The following is a 22,550-nucleotide window of genomic DNA, read 5'->3' on the forward strand; positions in this document are numbered from 1 at the left end:
AGGTTTTAAATGATTGTCTTAGTCTGTTTTCTGTTGCTTATAACAGAATACCTGAAACTGGGTAATTTATAAAGAAAAAAATTGATTTCTTATGGCTCTGGAGACTGGAAAGTCCAATCTTGAGGGGCCACGTCCGGTGAGGGTGTTTTTGCTGATGGGGACTCTCTGCAGAGTCAGCACAGGCCATCACGGGGTGAGGGGGCTGAGTGTGCTCGCTCAGGTCCCTCTTCCTCTTGTCATAGAGCCATAAGTCCCACTCCCATGATAACCCATTAATCCATTGACTAACTAATCCATTAATCCGTGAATGGATTAACCCATTCATGAAGGCAGAGCCCTCAAGACCCAGTCACCTCTTAAAGCTCTCAATACTGTCACATTGCGGATTAAGTTTCAACATAAGTTTTGGAGGGGACAAATATTTGGAGGGGACAAACATTCAAACCATAGCAGTGATGAAACAGGCTTACTACATTTCCATATTATACTAGCTCATTGAATAAGCTCAATGTTCAATTTGAGTGTAGCAAACACTTAACATTTAGCAAATGTTTGTTAAATAAGTGAAACACAATTATTACAGATAGAAGTGGAGTTGGATAAACTCAGGCTAGTAAATCTTAAGAAGGAAAAAGAAATTGAATAATTAAAATATGGGGTAAGACAGGCTGTGTGCAAACACAGAAGGAAGAGATCTATGGGCCCCAGCAGAGATCACCCACGAATGACAAAGAGAAGATGCTGACGGTCCACTCTGATTATAACCTTACCCTCTGTACAGATTAAGAATGGGTCCTCATTTCAAGAGTTAGTGATATCATTCAAGTAAGTTGTTAACACAGTTCACCAGCTTCTCTTTACTTGTTACTATGCTTCCTCCTTCTGGGCATTAGCAGTGCTTTTCCCACAAAAATTACTCAATTATCTCCTCCACCATAGGGAATGTGAAAAACAGTTCCCACAAAATTTTAAGCTGAAATATTTAGGCTACTTTACATCACTCTGAAAGATAACATTGTTCATTTATTCAATAGCTATTGATTGCCTGTTCTGCAAGGTGCTGTCAGGGTTGCCAGGGGGTGTGATGCCGACGGGCAGATAGGATTCCTACCCTCGTGGAGCTTGCAACCTATTAGGAGACAGAGCTGTGGGGCAAAATGAAGGATAAAGGGAAGGTTATAGAGCCAGGATTCCTGAAGCAAAATGGGAACTTGGACGTTTGAGAGCAAGGAATCAGTCCTTCAGACCATGTGCTCCCTGTTTTTGCTTGAAATGTTATAACCACAAAATACATTTCCCAGAGAAGGCAGAAATGGTGTTTTTGTTTCCCAACATGTTCACTGCCCCAGTAGGGCAGATAATTGGGCAGTGATTACAATCTACCACATTCGATACTGCTCTGACCCAGACTAGTTATCTCTGTCTAGGTTGTGGCTCCATATGTTGCTAAACTTTTCAAAAATAAGGTATATAGGGAAAGGTTAAAATAATATTATTAAGCTGAAGGAGGGAGGTTGCTGGTAATCTAAATAATGGCTTTCAGACTTTCAAACTGTACATGACTAATGATGGGCTGAGAAACTTTTCTCTTGATTTGAGACCAAAAGTATTTGAAATAGTCAGGTCCCTAAAAAAAGGCAGAATTAGTATCATTATGAGTAATATTATGTCGATGCTGCAGTAAAACAAGCACACAAACAGAACAACGTGGGCTGAGAGCACAAATACGCCTAGAAGCTGAGACTCAAATTTCATTTTTAGTTTCTGAAGTTGGTATTTCCAAGTTTGGATGTCAGGAGAAAGAAAAAAGGTCCCCCGAGGCCACATGCAGAGGAAGGGGCTGTAGACACAGACTGACTAACATTCTGCTTCCTGCTTTTTATTTGATTTTATTCTTTGAAAAAAACAGATATGAGAATTGCCGATATGCAGGCTAGCCTGGCGCCTTTGCAGAGTCTGTAGTTTCTGCCTCTTTTTCATTCTATGTGCTGCTGTACACAGCAAGGAAAACAGGTGGCTTTTCCAAGCTCCACAGCCAACCTTAACCCTTAACAGTAAAGCACTGTCCCTTGAAAGTCAGATGTAACCAACTAACTGACATTTATTGAGACTCTACTATGTGCCAGACCCTAGGCAAGATACTTTCTCTCTTGTAAGGTTGAGCTGGGTGAGAGGCTGGGATAAAGGGTACAGCCAAAACTTGGGGGATCCTACAGGGGCTAATGGGGGCCACATGCCCACCCACAGGACCTGATCTGAGTATTTTCATAGACCTTCTGGTATTTTCTTTATAGAAAATAGAATTTTGCTTCTCATTTCTTTCCCATTCTTGTCACTTCAAGTCTTTTTTTTTCATGCGTCCTAATAACCATATATCTCATTTTCCACCCATCCAGACTCCTTGCTCCTCCCCATTCGGTCTGGGGAGGACTCATAAATGTCGTTGGTCACAAATCCACTCTCCACGCTCACCAGAGTCACGAACCCACTCTCCGATGGGTTCACAGCCATGTTGTCATAGTCACAAGATGTGTCATCGGGAGTGGCTTCTCCAGAACACACCCGGAATGAAATATTCTTCAGGTCTGGCCGGGTCTCAGCTAAGTCAGCTTCACTTTGTTTTCTTATGACATTGTAAACCTCTAGATCTGGGCTGTTCCCCGCTTGGTGCTGAGAGGGCCAGATCGTGTGTTGCTCCTTTTTGCTAGGGTCGGTCTGCTCCTGTTTCCTAGGAAGAAAGAAAACCAGGGCTGAGTATTCTAGACCAGGTGATGGAAAGTATCTCTGTGCTTCCTGCCCAGGCTGGAGGGAGAAGCCTTGGACAGTCTCTAAGCTGCACTTCTCACCTGCATAACTCACAGGCTTTGCAAGGGTGCTGGGTTGAGGGTGGGGAAGTGAACCAGGGAAGTGTGGTTAAAGTGGTTATGTATCCGTCATTCACTGCTGCCAGAGTGTAGGACAGGGTAATTATCCTGGGGTCTGGGGATAGAACTGAATGGGGAAAGAGATCATATTTTAAAAAACCCATCTCTAAGTGAAAATTAGCATGTTCTTGCATTATGGATGTAAGCAACAAACCAGAGTAGAATTTAACAATATCTTTGACCTGATCACCAACAGAAATCATAGATGTTTGCACATCACATCACAGTATAGATGATGCCTTGCAATATTTTACCTTCATCTCTACTTCAAAATTATGGTAATTATACCCACCACTAAATAAAGATACATTAATAAAGAAGCACTATATTACTGAATTACATATTCATTTTTTGGAAATATTTTGCTAAACAATATATAATAACAGTATAATTACTTCCTTTGCAACCCAATGTACTTTATGCATTTAAAGATCTTGTTCTGGAAGGGGTCTCTAGGCTTCATCAGACTGCTTCAGGGGTCTGGGGCACAAAAAAAGGTTAAAAACACTTGGGATAGACAGACCCCAACTCTGGAGTTGCAATTCCCAAATCCTGGTGAGGTGCTAAGTAGACAGAGTCAGGAAGGGAAATCAAGAATCAACTGCAGAGTAAGTAGTTGGAAAATATATCTGTAATATTTTGAACTGAATTCTACTTTCAGAGTCAGAGGAAATAACTAATAAAAATAATCGTAATAACAGCTAACATTTTTGAGTGGTTATGATATGCTCATTCTGCATATATTAACTGCTTTAATCCTTATGATAATGCTATAAGGAAGTTATTCTTAACTGAAATAGGTTCTCCATTGGAATCTTACAAATTCATCTCAAATTGGTCATCAAAGGGAGTTAAATCTTAAATTGGACCTTAGGTTTCCCGTTGTAAAAAGGGAATACTAGACTTCTATATATACCATGATGATGGAGAATAAAAAGATAACTGAGAAGAGCTCTGGGAACCTAAAAAATGGTGGCATAAGATGTTGACCATAAACAGAGATCGTCTAGGCTACCTGCTATAGCTATTTTGAGGCAATCTATACTTGTGTATTCAATTAAAAGTCAATTAAAAGGAGGCCGGGCGTGGTGGCTCATGCCTGTAATCCTAACAGTCTGGGAGGCCGAGGCGGGAGGATTGCTCGAGGTCAGGAGTTCGAGACCAGCCTGAGCAAGAGCAAGACCCCGTCTCTCCAAAAAACAAAGAAATTAGCTGGACAACTAAAGATATATAGAAAAAATTAGCTGGGCATGGTGGCGCATGCCTGTAGTCCCAGCTACTTGGGAGGCTGAGGCAGAAGGATTGCTTGAGCTCGGGAGTTTGAGGTTGCTGTGAGCTAGGCTGACGCCATGGCACTCTAGCCTGGGCAACAGAGTGAGACTGTGTCTCAAAAACAAAAAAAAAAAAAAAAAAAAAGGAATTTGGTGCTTTCATTTAAAATTAAGTGGCGCAGTTTCAGGTGTTTACCAGAATGCTTTGGGACAGTCATTTCTCACATGGCTCACTATTAATTCCTTCACTCACTCCACAAACATTTTTGGAGTGAGGGCATGCATTCATGAGAGAGCACTTTTGCTAGGTGATGTGTGGGTGCACAGGAGGTGAATAACAGTTTCACTCTTCAAGTCATTTTAAATGTTTTTACACATACAAAATAAACAATGTAAGATCACTCTCTTCCCACAACTCAGCACAAATGCTTAGTACTTCTGAATGCTCTGAGCCTGTCAGAGAATTTATTCTCAAATCTGCAATGGTGATTCTCTCGGAGTTGCAATGGCTTCCCCCCGCCCCCCGCCCCCCAAAATATTCAGGGGGTACAAATGTTTTTGGTTACATGGATCACTTTTGTAATGCTTGAGTGGTGGCTATAGGTGTGCCCATCACCCAAATAGTGTTCATTGTACCCATTAGGTAGATTTTTTCCTCTCCCTTCCTCCCCTTCCCCCGTTTGATTTCCACTAGGTTTTACTTCCCTCTGTGCACATGTGTGCTCATTGGTTAGTTCCAATTTAACAATGAGTACATGTGGTGTTTGTTTTTCCGTTTTTGAGATACTTAGGAGAATGGTCTCCAGTTCCATCCAAATTGTTACAGAAGGCATTAATTCATCCCTTTTCATGGCTGAGTAGTACTCCATGGTATACATACACCACATTTTATCAAGCACTCATGAACTGATGGGCACTTGGGTTAATTCCATATCTTTGCAGTTGTGAATTGTGCTGTAATTCCATGGCTTTTAATGAAGCAACAACATCCAAATCTCAAAGAGGGCAGAAGACACAAAGGTTTTACTTGCCTTCTTCTACAGATCCAAACCCAACATATGACTGTAGTGACCACAAGGAGGAGGAGAAGGGGGATACTAGGGATTAGAATGTAGGCAAGATTGAAGGCAGCTTCTGAAAAGAAAAAAGCACATCATCAGCATTGGTGATTTTTCTATGTGCTTCAAACCAGGCTTAGAAAAGCATAATCAACCCAGTATTCCAAAGAGCACATTCCTAGCAGAGGACAGATACACAGTCAGTTAGCAAAGAGTCTTCTAGTTTCAGCAAATTGAGCATTTTCTACCTGTCCTATGCCCTAAGTAATAATGAAAATAAGTTTAAATTTTTGGGTCTCTTGCAAATATCAGAAGGGTACTTTTGTTAATTAAAAACAATTTTTTTTCTCAGAGAGAAGAGCTTCCTTATCCTTCTTTTTTCTTAGAAAAGGAGGGGCTATTGGGGCAGTGTTGATGCTTTTGCCTCTAAGGACAGCCATGGTATTTCCCAAGGTGGGGGTTGGGGGAGAGAGAGGGAAAAATAAGCAAGTCAGAAGTCTCAGTGTCATAACCAGGAAAGAGAAGGTCACACGGAGCACATGAATTAGACCATAAAACCTTCCCAAAATTTCTGACTAAGGCCAACTGGACTCAGTTGGGTCCATGAGCATGACACTTAGAGGTTTGCTTTTCTAAACTTTCTAGTCTTTTTAGACTTAGAACCAAAGCTTTTTTCCCTCAAGGGGCTTTGGGAGGAATCAAGGGTTAGAGACTAATCCCCTTCTGAATCCCACTGATCCAAGATTCCTGCCCATCTAGGAGCTGTTGCTTTTTTTTTTTCTGTGAGGCTGCAAACCTGACAACCATCAAAACAAAAAACAAAACAAAAAAACCCCCCAAAACCCTTAAAACCGACTTTAAATAACAATGAGCAATAGAAATGCTTCTCAACTTTGCACAGCACTTTGTATTTTTTTCAAAGGATTTCCACACATTATATCTGTTGTATAATAAAGAATTTGACTGGCCTTTGTCCCTATTCCTGGGAAGGAGGCTATAAGTACTTGGAATTTCCCCAGTAACAGGGGTAACTCTGTTATTCACGAGCCCCTCGGACCATACCAATGTTTATTGTAAGGAGATGTCTCGGGTTGGGGGCTGGCCATGCCAGAAAGCTCAACCATGGGATTGTAGGGTTGGGACTTTGAGCTGGGTGATATCAGCTCGACCTCCTCTGGAGACTGAGTTCCACCACACCGCCAATGATCAAATCAATCGTGCCTATGTAATGAAGCCCCAGTAAAACCTCTGGACACCAAAGCTCAGTGGAGCTTCCCGGTTGGTGAACACATTGATGAGCCAGGAGGATGATATATATCCCAATTCCATGGGGAGAGGACATGAAAGCTCCCCATTGGGCACCTTCCCAGACCTCACCCTGTGTCTCTCTTCATTTGGCTCTTCCTAATTTGTATCCTGTATAATAAAATGTAGTCACAAGTATAGTGTTTTCCTGAGTTCTGTAAGTTGTTCTAGTGAATTATTGAACCTGAGGTAGGGGTAGGTGGGCTGTTGGCACTCCTGGGTTTGTGGCCAGTTGGTCTGAAGTGCAAGTAGCAGCTGATGTCTAAAGTGAGGGCAGTCATGCTCTGAATTGTGGCCTTAAGCTGTGGGGTCTGTGCTAACTCTGGTGGATAGATAGTGTTGGAATTGAATTGCAGTATCGCAATATCCTATTGCATTTTAGGGACACAGTGATGCTCTCAGATAGGTAAGAAAAATATTGTTATTTCCATTATGCAAATAATTAAGCTGACACACAGAGAAGAAAAATGGTTTTTTAAAGCCTGTCTAGTGACAAAAACCTAGATTTTCCTCTTGAAAATCAGGGCAAGAGTAAGACTGAAAGTCCATTAGCACTCCAATTTATTATCCCATTTTATTTTACCTTTTATGATCTAACGTTTTAAATGTTTTTGTCCATTTTCTCTATTTGTTTTGCAGATGAATATTAATCACAGATATTATGCATCATGACTTGGGGCTTTCTGCTCTTATTTCTCTACATCCACTGTGTCCGTCCTACCCCCATCCCATCTCCCGTGACCTCTGGGTGGCTCCCAAGGCTCTATCTTCATGCAGATTTTTCACCTCCTGTCTAGTCTAATCTCCCCAATGGTTGTAGGATAGCTCCATTTGCATATTTCACTGATGACACCTAACATTTAGTACAGTTTTGCAAAGCCACAGATGTCTTGTCTAGTTCCATTTTTAAGACCCGTGGGAAAGAACCAAGTAGGGTATTTAAACATGGGTAATTTGTGATCAAGGGAGTCTCCTTATCTATTTTTCCCAGGAAAGTTCTGTACCTACCTTTACTTTCTTTAAATGTTTCTTTGGCATCTTCTCCCTGTGTTTCTTCTGGAAGTATGGGCCTTGCTGGCTCTGTTCCCTCACCTGGAGGGAGACACATGGATTTGAGAACTTGGAGAAAGGCATCACAATCCAGGTATTCTCTGAGGTCCTACCACGTTCAAAGTCAGATGCAAAAAATCAGTAGCAATTTGACCAGTGTCCTCTATAAACCTAGAAAAGTAAAGGGTTGAATTTGCTACCCCAGAGATTTAATCGTCTTCATCTTTGTGGTGAGACCCTTGCTGCCAAGAATCAGGTGCCATGACAACCAACAAGCAGCTGACGTGGAGGTGCCTAAAGTACTGCGTGCGGTGCCAACGGAAGGGCAATGACACACTTCTAGGACCATAAATTATCAGTTTGGCCCATTTCTTGTCTCATTAGATTAAATTACTCCTTTCATACTGTGAGTAATGCCAAGTAACAAACCAAATTTGCACCTGTTGCTTTTCAGCTTTGAGAGGAATAGACAACACTAGCGAGTGAGACTAATGAACTAGTGGTCGTGGCTAGGTGAGGCGTATACCTGTCCAAATTGTCTGGGTTGACACCAGTGGTCTTTCTGTTGAATAATCTGATCTAAAGGGCATGTGGTTCTAAACCTATAAAGAGGGGCTATGAAACAGCCCCATTTAACCCAAATCTCAAGTGACAGGCTTACCTCCAGGCCTCGCAGAAGGAACTGTTGGTTTCTCTGTAGCAGAAAGAAACAAAAACAAAAATAATAACTAAATTTTCATGCCATCTGAATGAAATCAGCTGGAGCATGGCATCCATTTATTTCCCATTTAGTCATCCAATAAACTTTATTTACTGTTACCAGATACCATGAACTGGGTTAATAACTCAAAAGAATTCCTTCTTCACAAAAACTAGCATTCCCTGAGCTTTATTCCAGTGGCTTTTTCTTTTTTTTACAAAGTATTTAAAACCTTTAAATATGAAAATTTCTAAATATACAAAAAAGTAGAAACACTGTTATAATGAACCCCTATGTGCCATTACACTTCAACTCCTATCGATGTATAGCTAATAATCCCTACTCCTCCCCCACTACACTCCCAGCCTGTATTATTTTAAAACAATCTAAGACATTTTATCAATTCATGTTCAGGGTGTTCTGGAGAGCAATAAACACTTTTCTCCAAGTAGTGGAAATCACTGGGGGGCTAAGTAGACCAGTGGCCAACACCAGGGCAGAGACTAGTGATCGATCCAGAACTCTGAGTTATTTTAAATATTTCAGAGAGCCTCAAGAAAGTCAGGCTGCACAGACAATCTACATCCAATGTTTTTGCTTTTGGCTGGAAGTGTGTTCACTTCTTGCATTGGCAGTGAGTCTCTTATGCTAATCAGATGCTCTGGAGTTCACAGGGACAGGGTTCTTGAGGACAAGATTTTAGAAATCACAGTCCTAAGCCATGATGTCATTCCTATTCTGAAGTTACATTCAGAAAGGACAGAAACTTTTAGTCATCTTCCCATAAGTGTATGTGTACAGAGGTGGTGCAAATTCATTTATTTATTTTAATAAAACCCACTTGTATAATACATGCTATATGATAGGAATCGTTCTAAGTGTTTTATAAAAATAAACTCAATTAGTCCTGATAACAGCCTTGTGAGGTAGCCTTATTATTATTCTGGTTTTGTACACGAGGAGACCAAGATACGGGGAGATTCAGCTTGCCCAAATCTCACAGCTAATTAGCAGCTGAACTGGGATTTCAACCAAATGAATTCAAATGCAAATTAAAATAGTAAGGAGCCATAACTGTGCTAAGTAGTAGAGATAAAACAGCAAGTGAGAAATAATCCCAGCCCTTTAATTCTTCTAATCCTAGCTCATTCTACAGGATGGCCATAAAATCTGGAAATACAGGAGACTATTAATTAATATTAATTTTGTGATACTATATTGAAATGCATAGTATATCAATGACATTACATGAGCTATTCAAATTGCTGTCCCTCCACAGCTCAATCCAGTGCGCAGAATTGCAGTAAACGTGGCACATCAATGTGGCGTTTCCATCCATCCCTGCACGTGCATCTGTGATGCCGCAGGTGATTTTCCCTGAATACGCCTTTAGCATATCGCAGAAGTAATCCAGTGTTCAGGTCTGGCGAGCACGCTGTCCCCTCTACATGGCCATGTTCTCAAAGCTAGTTGTAGGTGTTACCTTTCACCCTGTCCCTTGCCACCCAGGATAATGGGATGGGGTGCCATCCTATCGGAACCACGCGAGGGAGCGTCCCCAGCCCATCAAGTGGTTAAACATGTGTTTCCACACTTCATGCCAACCATGTAGGGAAGGGGACAAACTTACAAATAGGCAGGTAAAGTACTGTGTGTGTAAGGTGCTATGATCCTCATGGGAGGACACCGAACCTGGTTTGGAGGGGCCCTGGAAGGCTTCCCAAAGGAAGTTACTTTTTAAACTTATTTTGAAATAATTTCAGATGCATGAAAATTTGCAGGAATAGTACAAAGAATTCCCACATATTCTTCCCCTTATCATTTTACCACATTTCATTTACTTCATTATCCTCTCTGTCCCCCTTGTCTCTCTCTCTATAAAATATATATATAAACACACATATACATCTTGATATCTGAACATACACATATATAACTTTTTTCTAGAGAATAAGTTGCAGACATTGTACCCCTTTACTCCTAAAGACTTCAGTCTATATTTAAAAAGAGGGAGGGACATTCTCTTACAAAACTGCAGTACAAATATCAAAACCAAGAAATCAACATTGACATAATATTATAATCTACAGACCTCCTTCAAATTCTGCTAATTGTCCTAATAATGTCATTTATAGAAAATCATCATCATCACATTATGGTCCAGGATCGAATCCAGGATCACCTGTTGCACTTATTTGTTATGAGAGAAGATGATCTCTAAGCTGAACCTGGAGGGTGAGAATGAGTTGACTGGGAAAGGGGGAAGGGTGTTCCAGGCACAGAACAGCAATGAAGAGCTCTTGGGGAACTGCGTTGAATGCAAAGGCACTGGAATAGGACAGGGAGAGGAATTAGAGTGGTGAGAATTGAGGCTGGACAGGCAGGCAAGGGTCTGATCATGCCGATCCTTTCCTGGCATGCTAAGGGGTATGAACTCCCTTGTCCTTTGATCTCTCTCTCTCTTTTTTTTTTTTGAGGTAGAAACTTTTATCATCCCTAAATACAAAGAGGCAACTGAGGCATAGAACCTTGCCCTTTGATCTCTGATTGGACTTAGCCAATGGGAGGCAAAGGCAGGAGATCAGAGGGTAGGAGGAGAGAGGTCTCCACGTTTATTCCCATGCCCCCTTCCCATGTCAGCCTGGTTTGACAGTAGCGTATTCTGTGATTACAGCTTCTGCTTCTGCTGGGTGGGTCCTCTTTCATGACCCCAAGCTTTCTCTGGGTTCTGCTAAAACCGTTCCCTCCCTTTGCCCCTTTGAGCCTAGGTGTGGTAACAGCCTCCATTGTAGCTAGTTCCTGGGTACTTTACCACCTCTTGCTCTTTGCCTACCCCTCAGCAAATATCCTTTTTAATATGCTCTCCTCGTTAAACCCTTTGGGTGTGCTTTTTCCTGCCAGGATTCAGTGTAACTAATACAGGCAATAGCAAAAAATAATGAAGAATATGATTTTTTTTCAAAAAAGTTTCCAAGTTCAAAAATAAAAGGATATTAAAGCAAATTTCAAAACCTCACATTTCAAAAAAATGTTAAAGACATGCAAAAGTTTAAACCATGGAGCGAATAGAAGATAATTAACAAAAGTGATAGAAAACTAGTTTGTACCAAGTGCCTTGCTTTCACTGCTGTAAAAATGCAACCTCCTAAGCCAGTCTCCCTGCCTAAAGACAGCTCTATGGTGGGGAGGCCAGGTCGCTGGAGAGAAGAATTCATCTGAGGAGGAAAAGAGGGAGGAAAAACATCTCTTAGCAGCAAAAATTGCCCCTAAAGCATGGTGCAATTCAAACAATTTTAAAATGACAAGATTATTTAGTCCCAAACTAACTAGTCTCTCTACTTCTGTCAGGAAAGAATGCAGAATTGGGGCCAAGCAATTGGCTTCAGGGAGGTGAGAAACTTCAGGCACAAGTGAAGGATCAGTTCAAGTTTAAATCTACATCAGTTATAATGGCGGAGTTTGGGAAACCCCAGCAGATCGAAACTATGGGGCTTGTTGTCAGTTGGAAACCCTTACAGATCTGGATGGAAATGTAAGTTGAATTTGCAAGGCATATATAGTGGATAGTCTGGGGAGATTAAACCTGCTCATCAAAGTGCCTGTTGTCTGTGCCCATGCTGGAGAAATTGGTGTACTTTATCATTTACCTACTCTGGGTGTTACTATGTTTCCTTAAAGCCCCAGAAAATAATCTCATATGGCCGCTAGAAGACTTGTAGGAGCAGTGGCCAGCTTATTCCAAACTCTTACAGCCAAGCTCATGTGGGAAGAATAAGAATCTGGGGCTCTCCACTTAGAGGGCTTTTTATTTCCTGCAGTTCTCGTAAGTCTTGCTTTATCACATATAAGTTAGACCCTTTATTTTTTTCATCCCCTCTCTTAGCATCTGATAACCTTTCCTTTGCTAGAATCACTCCTTAGTGAGAAAGTGCCATTACATGTCCCTTTACAAGAATTCCCAAAGTTTAACGTTGCTGGCATTTGCAACAAGCTTTTTCAGAGACCACATGACAAATGTTGGGTACTAGCAGCTGCTTACGAAATGAGAGAGGAGGTTGAGAACTCAGTCACATAGCTTGGGAGAGGATTCATTACCATCAGAATATTTGCAAATGAAATTGTTCTTCATGTTGCATCGGTCATCGTTCCACTGGAACATGTAGGGGCCTCCGATGCCTGCGGGTGCCGATGGCTGATGGTACATGACCACGCAGACCTCACTGCCGCAGGAAGGCTCGTCCACATACCAGTTCCTGTGGGAAAGGGATCGACAAAGCTGGCAGCTGGAGAAGGATACCCCAAGACTTCAAAGCCCTTGTTTCCCCATCAAGTTCCACGGAGCCATGAACATAAGCCGCTGCTTCAGAACACAATACAGAGACAGGGAGGAATTGAAGTACTGCCAACAAGTAGAACTGCACGCTTTCTAATATGGACATCCCAATCAGTCATCTGACATTTGCCACAGTATCTTTGCAGGGAGGAATATATCATCATATGATGTCTGCAAAATAATTATGAGAAAAAGCAGCTAGCAGAGCTAGTCTGGACGATCTTATTTCTTTCTTGCTTTTTGCTAATTGGGTTTTGTTTCTCTTTTTTTTAGAGATTAGATGCACTGGGAAGAGGCATGGTTTATCTCACCCAGAGTTTGCCCTGCTCTCATCTTCCCAGGCTTTTCAAAGGCCACAGCTGCCTTCCCAGGCCTGGGTAGGAGGTGGGAAATCCAAGCATGTGAGCAAGACATTCCAAAGTATAGAGGCTGTCAATGCAGGTGAGAGGGTGCAGACAAGAGCAGCAGCAGCATTTGGTCTTTTTCAGTTTTTAAGTTGTTTCCACGTGATTAGGCTGTGAGCCCCTCAGCCTTTACTGCCAGATGTCTTGCCTTTGTCTCCCTAGCCCTGTGAAGGGGTGCACTAGAGGCCTTGGCTCTACTATCTTGAAATTAAATGGTGCTGCCACTCAGTTGGATATGTGCATGCCAGGTTAAAGCCCTGGATCCCACAGAAAATTTAAATCTTCAAGCACCTACCCCAGGTGTGGACTTAGGGCTGGGCTTTGTAATCTGCTGGTTACTCACCTAAGCTCTTTCCTCCAGAGCTCAGGTCTTGCCCTGATGCTCAGAGCAGGTACTGCTGCTCTGCCTAGCTCTTGTCAGAACCCCTCCATAGGAAAGAGACAGGTCCCTGTTGGCATCACAATAAGTCTCTGCTTCAGTCCTGTGTTATTGTCACCAAAAGGAAGATCCTCTGTGGCACCCATTGGACTGAATTTCCTGGATGATAGCTGAGCTTGCAACAAACATTCCTTGGATGCCATGGCTGGACAGCTGGGGGCCCTGAAGAGGGCTGGGCTCTGCACCTTGTTAGTTATCCCATTATTTAGCTCATTTTCCAACACCACTGGGCCTCTTACCCTGACTTTCCTTATTCCCTTCCCTAGTGGCCTTATGGCTTTATGTTATTTTGTCCCATAGATAGAAGAAATATTATGCCCGGCACATAATTTCTAGACTTGAGCCAATTCTCAAACTCAGAACTCACTGATGGAGGGAGAGGCTAGGTTTCCAGTAAGAAGGACCCTGCAACACCATGGCAGGTGCACATTTTAATAATTTTCACTGTTCTTCCCCCAAAGGGACCTATGGCCATTTACTGAAGTAACCAAACACTGGGGAAAGAGGAATATCCAAATATTATAAGGACTATTGGACACAGGGTGCAAGTTGACATTAATATCCAGACATGAAGTATTATAAAAGCTACCTATTGGAGTGGGAGCATATTGGGGCCAGGTATTAAATAGAGGTCTGGTCCAGGACCATCTCACAATGAGACCCCAGCCCGTGATCATTCCCCAGTCCCCAGATATATGACATATCAGCAGTTGGTACAGTTCCACATTGGTTCCTTAGCCCATGATGGGCAGATTGAGCTGCATGGTCTCTTGGTGCTCCTTGTCTAGTAGCAAGGAGCTACTTACCTATGGGGTAAGAACTATCATAGTGGAGAAGGCCAAGTGGAAGCCTCTGAAACTGCACTCCTCATAAATCATCAACAATATCTTATCCGGGGAAGATGCAGAAAGTAGTGCCACCCTTAAAGGCCCAGAGAATGCAGGGGTGGTGTTCCCCATCATTCTCTATTTAATTCACTAGTGTGACTCCTGCAAAAACCAGGCAGATCCTGAAGGATGATACTAGAATAGCACAAACTCAGCCAAGTGGAAGCCATGATTGTAGCTGCTGTGCAATATGTGGTATCTTTGCTAGAGCAGGTTAACTCGCCCTTGGGTTCTTAGTATGTAGATCATGTGAACACATTCTTTTCTGTCTGTATCAGAAAAGGGATCTGAAACAGTCCATTAGAATGGACAACAGTATATACTTATGTTTTTGCCTCAAGCTATATTAATTTTTCCCACCGTCTGTCATAACATGGTATGAAGAGACTTGGACTTCCTAAACATCTCGCAGAAAATCAGGCCCACTATAGTGCTGACGTCATGATACTTGGACAAGCTGAACAAGAAGTGTTCAGTACACTGGAGACCTTAGTAAGACTCATGTACTCCAGAGGGTTGAAGATAGATCCTATGAAGACTCAGGGACCTACCACTTCAATAAAATCTGTAGGCGTCTACTGATCTAGAGGATATCAGAACATCTCTTTCAAATTAAACAATTGCATCTTACAATAATTTGAAGGAAGCACAGCACTTGGTAGGCCTCTTTGGGCTCTAGAGGCAGCATATTTCACACCTGGGAACACTGTTCTAGCACACTTATCAAGTGACATGGCCATCTTTGAGTGGGATCCACTCAAAGAGAAGAACTTGGAAGTGGTCTAGGCTGTGTGCAAGAAGACTTGGCACGTGGGCTCCATGATCGAGTAGAGCCTATTATCAGAGATGTAGTCGTGGGGGAAAATAATGCCATATAGACTTTGTGACATGCCCCAATGAGAGAATCACAATGCAGACCCTAGGATTCTGGAGCAAGGCCATACCATCTATAGCTGAAAATTAGTCACTTTTTGAAAAACAACTCCTGGCTTGCTACTAGGGAAGAAGCACCAAGAGACCATGCACCACAACCTGCCCATGATGAGATAGGTTTTGCCAGACATACCTCAACACAGGTTGGGTAGGCCCAGATTCAATCCATTGTAAGATGGAAGAAATATATCCAGGACTAAAGGGCATTGTGTATACAGGACCAAGGGGCACTGTATGAGCAGGTAGGTTAGATTGCCTTGACACCTGCCACTGTTGTCCCAGAGCCTCTCCCTTAGCTCACACTGATGGCTGCATGGAGGAATCCCTTATGACTAGCTGATTCAGGCAGCCTGAGCATGGTTCACGGGTAGGTCGGCTAAATATGGGAGTACACGTTGAAATAGACAACAGCTGCACTGCAGCCCCACTCAGTGGTGGCCTTGAAAGATAGTGGTAAGGGCGCATCCTCCCAGTGGCAGAGCTTTAGTTGGTGCACCTAGTTAACCACTTTGTATGGAAAGAGAAGTTATCGAAGATTGGAATATGTAAGGACTCACGGGTCAGGCAAATAGCATGGCCAGCTGATCAAGAGTCTAAGAAAAATGAATGGAAGATTGGGGACCAGGAGGTTTTGGATAGTGATGTGAATAGACATATGGGAGTGAGCATAAAGTATGAGAATCTTTCCACCAGATGTTAAAGCTCTCCAGGGAGCATCTACCATGGAAGAGGCACAAAAGAACTAGGGAGACAAAATGACTCAGTGAGGTGATGCCAGCCAGCCTTTTATCAGCCACCCCAGTGCTAGAACAATACATACATGAATAGAGTCACCGTGGTGGCAGAGATGAAGGTTATGCATGGGTTCAACAGATAGGCTTTCACCCACCAAGGCTAATCTAGCTCCTGCTACTGCCATATGTCCAACTTTCCAGCAACAGAGACCAATGCTAAGTCTGTGACATAGCACCAACACTTGAGGAGACCAACATGCACTTGGTGACAAGTTGACTGCATTGGACCCCTGAAAGGGGCAATGATTCATTCTGATAGGAACAAACACACAATCTGGGTTTTGGTTTGCCTTTCCTGCCTCAGGGCCTTAGTCAGCACCACTACCCAATGGCTTACGAAGTATTTAATCTACAAGAACAGGATCCTAAATAACATCTCATCAGACAAAGGGACCTACGTTAGCAAAGAAGGTGTGGGTGTAGGCAGCCAGCCACGGATTTACTAGTCATGTCACATACTGCATCATCCTGAAGCTGGCAGCCTGACAGAGTGACAGAATAGCTTGTTGAAAACACAGTGGGGGCCGGGCGTGGTGGCTCACGCCTGTAATCCTAGCACTCTGGGAGGCCGAGGTGGGCGGATCGTTTGAGCTCAGGAGTTCGAGACCAGCCTGAGCAAGAGCGAGACCCCATCTCTACTAAAAAATAGAAAGAAATTATATGGACAGCTAAAAATATATATAGAAAAAATTAGCCGGGCATGGTGGTGCATGCCTGTAGTCCCAGCTACTCGGGAGGCTGAAACAGGAGGATCCCTTGAGCCCAGGAGTTTGAAGTTGCTGTGAGCTAGGCTGACGCCACGGCACTCACTCTAGCCTGGGCAACAAAGTGAGACTCTGTCTCAAAAAAAAAAAAAAAAAAAAAAAGAAAACACAGTGGGAACATCAGCTTAGAGGCACTAATTTGCAGGGATGGGGCATCATCCTTCAAGATGTGGTATACACTTTAAAATAAATCAATGCCCCTTATATAGTCCTGTGTCCCCAAAAGTATGAATACATGAGTCTGAGAGCCAAGGGGTGGAAGGAGGAGTAACCCTGCTTAGCATCACTCAATTGAAGCATTTGTGCTTCCTGTATCTGCAACTCTGGGCTCTGGAAGTTTAGAGGACCTGGCTCACCCAGGGGAATACTTCTGCCAGAAGATACTGCAAGAGTCTTATTAAACTTTGAGCTATTGCTGCCACTTGGACACTTTGGGATCCTGTGTCCAGAGACCAGCAGGCAAGGAAAGAAGCCATTATCTTGGCATGAGGTAATTGACTGTTAATTATTAGGAGGAAGTAGGTTTGCTGTTGGGTATTATGGGCAGGGAGAAGGCACCCATATTATGTACTTGGGTATCTCTTGGTACTCACTTGACCAATTTTGATGGTCAGTGGAAAAATGCACTTACTCCAGCCAGAGAAGTACAAGGTGAGTAGGGCCTCAGACCCTTCAGAGATGCCGCAAGGTAAGCCAGTGAGGGCAGCAGACAGCGAGGGAATCTAGACTGCATGATAGAGGAGGCAGGTCAGTAAGTATTAGTTGTGGCCATGAGACCAGCTGCAGTGACGGGAAGTGTAGTTCATCCTACTACCTCTGCTTTTTAAAGTTTCTCCCAGGAAGAGAGGCTCATGCAAATCCTGGAGGGGCTACTCCCAGAACTTACAGGAAGGGGTGGGTCTGATCAGCATATTGGGTAGACTATGACAGATGCTGACATGCTGTCTTACATGTAATGGGTAATAACAAATATGCATTTTAGTCTTCATTCTTTTGATGAGTTTAGACTTTTCCTCATATGGTTATTTTCCATTTAGATTTTATATTTTGGAAACTGCTCAGGTCTCTGGTCTCTTTATCTTTTGGGGTCTTAGTGTTTTATCGACTTATATAGACTGTTTATCATGAAAATATATTAACTCTTTGTTAGATTTGTTACAAACATTTTCCTAGTCTTATATCTGTCTCTTAATTTTGATTTTTGTTTAATGTTTGTCCATGTCACTGCATTTCTCAGGAAGAGATGATGGCAATGTCATGGTGCCAGGGTGGGGTATGAGTGAGTCTTGACACTGTAGGTTTAGGAGGGTCCTACAAACTGTAATCTTTCTGAAGTCCCCACTCTTGGCTAATCCCCAGAGTTAGATCTTGGCTCTGATTTCTTGCCCATTATAACAATTCTCTGTGGTCTGGAGTCCTACCATGAATCTCAGCCCTAGTCTCTCAACTGTGTTCCAGTCCAAAAGGCTACATAGCCAGAACCACTGGCTTCAAGCATCGTGTGCCATTGAAATGACGTTGCTGGGCGGTGCCCACCTGAACAGAGCTCTTTGGACACCAGTTAGGCCCCAAAAGGCTGAGTTCACCACTGTCACCACACTGCTCTGGTCAACTGCTGTTCTGGTGCTACTGCCCTCTCAGGGCTCTGCCTGGCTGGGTCTTCTCCTCTCCCCCACTGATCTGGCACCTCGGATCCAGCCTGCCTCTTTTTTGAGTTACATCATATGAGTCAGCTGCAGTGGGTTCCACACACTTACCTAAATTTTGATGTGCTGCCATCGGTCCAAGCATAAAGGTCCTGGCAGGCTATGCTATTGCTCTGTTTCTCCTCACGCCTCCTGAGCCCAATCCAGAAATCACCGTCAGATGCCAAGAGGTTTTCAATGAACTTTTCTATCAGTCTCTGTTCATCTTCGGACTCGATGCTGACTAGCTCGCCCCCATCCCTCCTGCAGGCTTCTTTGGCTTCCTCAAAGTTCAGTCTTCGAGAAGAATCATGGAAGTAAATGACTTTATAACAAGGCCTCTGTGTCCCTCCCCGGCAAACTGGCTGCCCTAGAGAAAAAAGAAACCAACCTGTTTCAGTGTCCCCAAAAGTATACTGGGGCAGGGGTTCTTGGAGCCATCTGAATGAAGCTATCCCTGGACAGGAATTCTGATTACTTGTCAGTGGACTGTAATCATGTCAGGTAGTGTTCCCAAGCAAATTAATATTTCTTCCAGCTGAGAGATACAGTGATTTTTCAAACTGTTACCCATATTGTGTAGGTTTGTTTATTACATTACAGATTCTTGAAAAGCAGACACAATTTGACTATCCTTTAAAAAAAGAAGTAGATGAAGGTTCATGATTTCACTTAAAGGCACACAAACAATACTTTCATTAGGGAGGCTCAGGGAAGAGTGTGGCTTAAAGTGAGTATGTTTGTTTGGTAGTTCCTTCAGGTAGGAAAGGCATTCTGAACTCAGGCCTGGGCTCCTCTGCCTAGAACTCTCTCCTATGCAGCGGGACTGAGTATTTGCTCAGTATCTGGTGTAAGCAGAAGCTAAAGAGGGTCAGATCCATGGGGTTTTCTGCTACTGACAGTCCCCTGACCTAACGACAACAGTGAAGATTTACTGAACTCTTACTGTGTGCATGAATTATGGTAAGGGCTTTACGTTTACATACATACTTTATCTTGTTTATCCCTCATAATAGTCCCTTGATATAGATATTGTTTATGTCCCACTTTACAAATGAGAAAACTGAGGCTCAGAGAAATTAAATAATTTGGTTAAGGTCACACAGCTATCAGCAGCATCACCTGAGTCAGAACCCAGATCTAATTATAAAGTCATGCTGGTACCAGAGAACTGTACTGCCGGCTCCCCACTCCACCCCAGGCTCACATTGCCCTGGGAGCCCATGTAGTGTGTCTCATCAGGCTGACACCTGATGGCTGAAGACCATCTCAGACACATGGATGGAGAAGCCAGTAACAAATCATTCACCAGCACACGCTGCCGTCCCTTGTGTGTGTGAGACTGAAGCCTTGCTGCAACTCAGACATTAGCCTCCTTACTCCTTTGTTCAATTAACGTTTATTGAGTGTACGCTCTGTGCCCGCCGGCCCTGTGCTAGGTGCTGGGAATACAGAAACAGATGCCAGTTCCTAGCCCACAGGAGCATACAGCATATGTTTCTGGATCCAAATGTATAAAGTGAGAACCACAGATCAACAAGGGCAGTAGTCCCCTGCGATAAGAGTGCCAAACTGTGGCCTGTGGCTGTGAACTGCTGCTACAGAGCCAGGGGTAAAGGATTTGGGTTTGGGAACCTCTTTCCAGACCTTCTGGAATGGTCTCATTTTCCTAACTTGTTTTGCAGCTGTGCAGGGAGCCAGATAGCTTTCATCATTGCCAATACTGTCCAAAAGACAGGGCAAAGGGCCATAGATGGTTAACTACATTATTAGTGCTAAGTGAGAAAAAGCACGTGCAGATGATCTAGAAGCTTCCAGTGAATATTTTCTATTTCTTCTCTCATCACTTTTATAAATAAATCCTCAATAAGCAACAAGTTATAAGACATTTGCATCTTCTCCATTTTCTTGTCATTATTTGGCTGTTGCTGGTAAATAGAGAAACTCTAACTAGCCTGGTCCACCAGCAAATTAGGAGGGCTCAGATGCCAGACATTCTCACAGGAGGTGTTCCAGAGAGGATGGGCTAGGATGCTGCCTGGAGGGGAGGCTGAGCCAGCCAAGCTTCCGTGATTGCTTAGAGCTGGCTCCAAATCAGACAGCAGAGGAAAGGCACATAAGAGCCCCCAGGAACACTCCCAGCCTGGCCACCAGCGGGACATAAGCTGGAGTTGAATTTCCTGGCAGCCCCCGCTTTTCCACGCTGGACTGTCAAGAGAACACATAACACCTTAAACGAGTTTCCTGTACCGTCCAGGCTGGCCACGCATCCCATGTCAGCGGACGAAAGCTAGAGACAGCCAGAGCTGGAAGGAGGCCCAAGGGCCCATCTGGTTCCCCTGCCTTCAGGAAGTGTCTTTCTCTTCTCTTTTTCAGGAAAGGGAAGGGCGGGAGGGCCTTCTGTCTCCCACGACCAAGGACGGAGTCCATGCAGCCCTAACCCAAGTGGCTCAATTCAGTCGCCCTCCCCTTTTGCCTCCCTGAGCCCCACCCCCATCCTGAAACCACTTTTAGATTCTTTAAATCAGCTTCGCAAGCCGGGATCCCCGAGTGGAGGAGGCTCCCATTCTCCTCCGTCCTGCTTGGCAAACTGTAGGTTCCTGCAAGGGCACCCCAGAAAAGGGCGCGGATACTCTCCCCACGACGAGCAGAACAACTGGAAGAGGCAAGAAGCCAGAGCACTGTACCTATTCTGAGGTCCACGTCCGAGGCTGCAGTCACACGACAGGAGGAAGGAAGCTGAGAGTCACTCCCCGGAGTCAGGCGGGGCTCGTTCCGCACTAACTACGCTTCTTTCCCGATCTCTAAGCGCTCTTGTTCTAGGCGCTGGGTCCAGCCATCCTCCCCCAGAAGAGACGAGGAGTAACAGGCAGGGTTCCCACGGCACCCCTACCCCGCCATGTCCGTGGCTGCCTCCCGGAGCGGGCAGTAGATGGGGCTACTTGGGGAGCCGGTCCCGCGTGGGGATCCCAGAGACTACCTCGCCGCGCTCAATGGAGCGGGCCAAAGGGGCACCCGCTGAGGCAAGTTTGCCTCCTGCCCCACCTCCCCTACATCCTTCGGCCCACCCCGAAACCCCAGGCTGGGAACTGACTTCGAGCGCTCCAGCATACGCAGGCAACTGGGCGGCCTCGGGAACCCGCGCTGGACACACACGCCTGCTCCCTAAAAAGGAGCCTCCGAAGGGCTGAGTGTGGGAGTGGGGCAGGGGAGCTTCCCCATTCCCACCTCGCGGAGGGCCAGGGAAAAGAGGGGCGACCCCGAAGAGGCAGCAGCTGGGGAGCAATGGGTGCATCAGCCGATCCCGCCAGCGCACCAGCCCCTGCCCCAGCGAGCGAACTCACCGCTCAGCAGGCGACCGCTCGCGCCCCGCGGCCCCGCCAGCAGCGCGGCCAGCAGCACGGCCTGCAGCGCCGCTCCCGGCTGCATGGCCCGACTCTGGTGCGCCCTCGGACACCCCGGCGCTACGGCGGTGGTGGAGCTGGCGGACCGGCTGCTGCATGCGCGACAACTGCAACCGCGGCGGCAGCGGCATCTCCCGAAGATCGACGGACTGGGCACCAAGAGGAGTGGGGGAGGGCGCAGAGTCAGTTGGTCGCCCCTCCGCCCCCTGGGACGTCACTGCGGAGAGGGCAGCCCCGCTGACTGGCCCGCCCCCGACGGCCTCCTCCCGCGAGCTCGGCGCCAGACAATCCGCCAGCTGGAGGGGAGCGAGCTGCAGGGCGGGGGGCGGGCAGCTCCCTGCCCCACTCCGAGCTTCCCAGGGAGATCCTGCATTTGCCTAGGTCACAGGGCGGAGGAAAATCCCAGGCTGGCTTCTCTGAAATCTGATGAAGAGTGCACTGTAGCTAAAAACCGTACACACCTCACCCCTACTCCCCGGGACCACAGCCAAGTTCACTGAGCTGTGCGGTCCAACGGGAGAGGCAAGGCACCGATACCTATTAATACCCAGGGCTCAGTGGGCCGCAGTCCCGGCACTCAGGGCTACACCTGAAAAAGG

At 44.9% G+C, this 22,550-nt stretch overlaps 1 protein-coding gene across 1 annotated transcript; it reads right to left on the minus strand.

Moving 5' to 3' along the window:
* Window positions 1-1,872: 1,872 nt before the first annotated feature.
* On the minus strand, window positions 1,873-22,073 carry LAYN (layilin). Its single transcript, XM_069468957.1, has 8 exons — window positions 21,892-22,073; window positions 21,235-21,258; window positions 18,620-18,917; window positions 12,404-12,561; window positions 8,270-8,302; window positions 7,567-7,650; window positions 5,227-5,329; window positions 1,873-2,728 (listed from the first exon to the last, which is right to left on the minus strand). Exons 1-8 carry the CDS (start codon window positions 21,974-21,976, stop codon window positions 2,362-2,364), a joined length of 1,152 nt encoding a protein of 383 aa, XP_069325058.1. The 5' UTR covers window positions 21,977-22,073; the 3' UTR covers window positions 1,873-2,361.
* Window positions 22,074-22,550: the final 477 nt, after the last annotated feature.

Source organism: Eulemur rufifrons, chromosome 6, assembly GCF_041146395.1.
Source record: "Eulemur rufifrons isolate Redbay chromosome 6, OSU_ERuf_1, whole genome shotgun sequence".
NCBI lineage: Eukaryota > Metazoa > Chordata > Mammalia > Primates > Lemuridae > Eulemur > Eulemur rufifrons.

What these genes read in the sequence shown, in the direction of transcription:
- LAYN (XM_069468957.1), bottom strand. Translation starts at nt 21,976, where the DNA reads ATGCAGCCGGGAGCGGCGCTGCAGGCCGTGCTGCTGGCCGCGCTGCTG. An exon ending in GGCAGCACATCAAAATTTAG is followed by an intron (nt 12,562 to 18,619) that starts GTAAGTGTGTGG and finishes CCTTTCCCACAG; the next exon opens with GAACTGGTATGTGGACGAGC. An exon ending in CATTTGCAAATATTCTGATG is followed by an intron (nt 8,303 to 12,403) that starts GTAATGAATCCT and finishes TTTCTGCTACAG; the next exon opens with AGAAACCAACAGTTCCTTCT.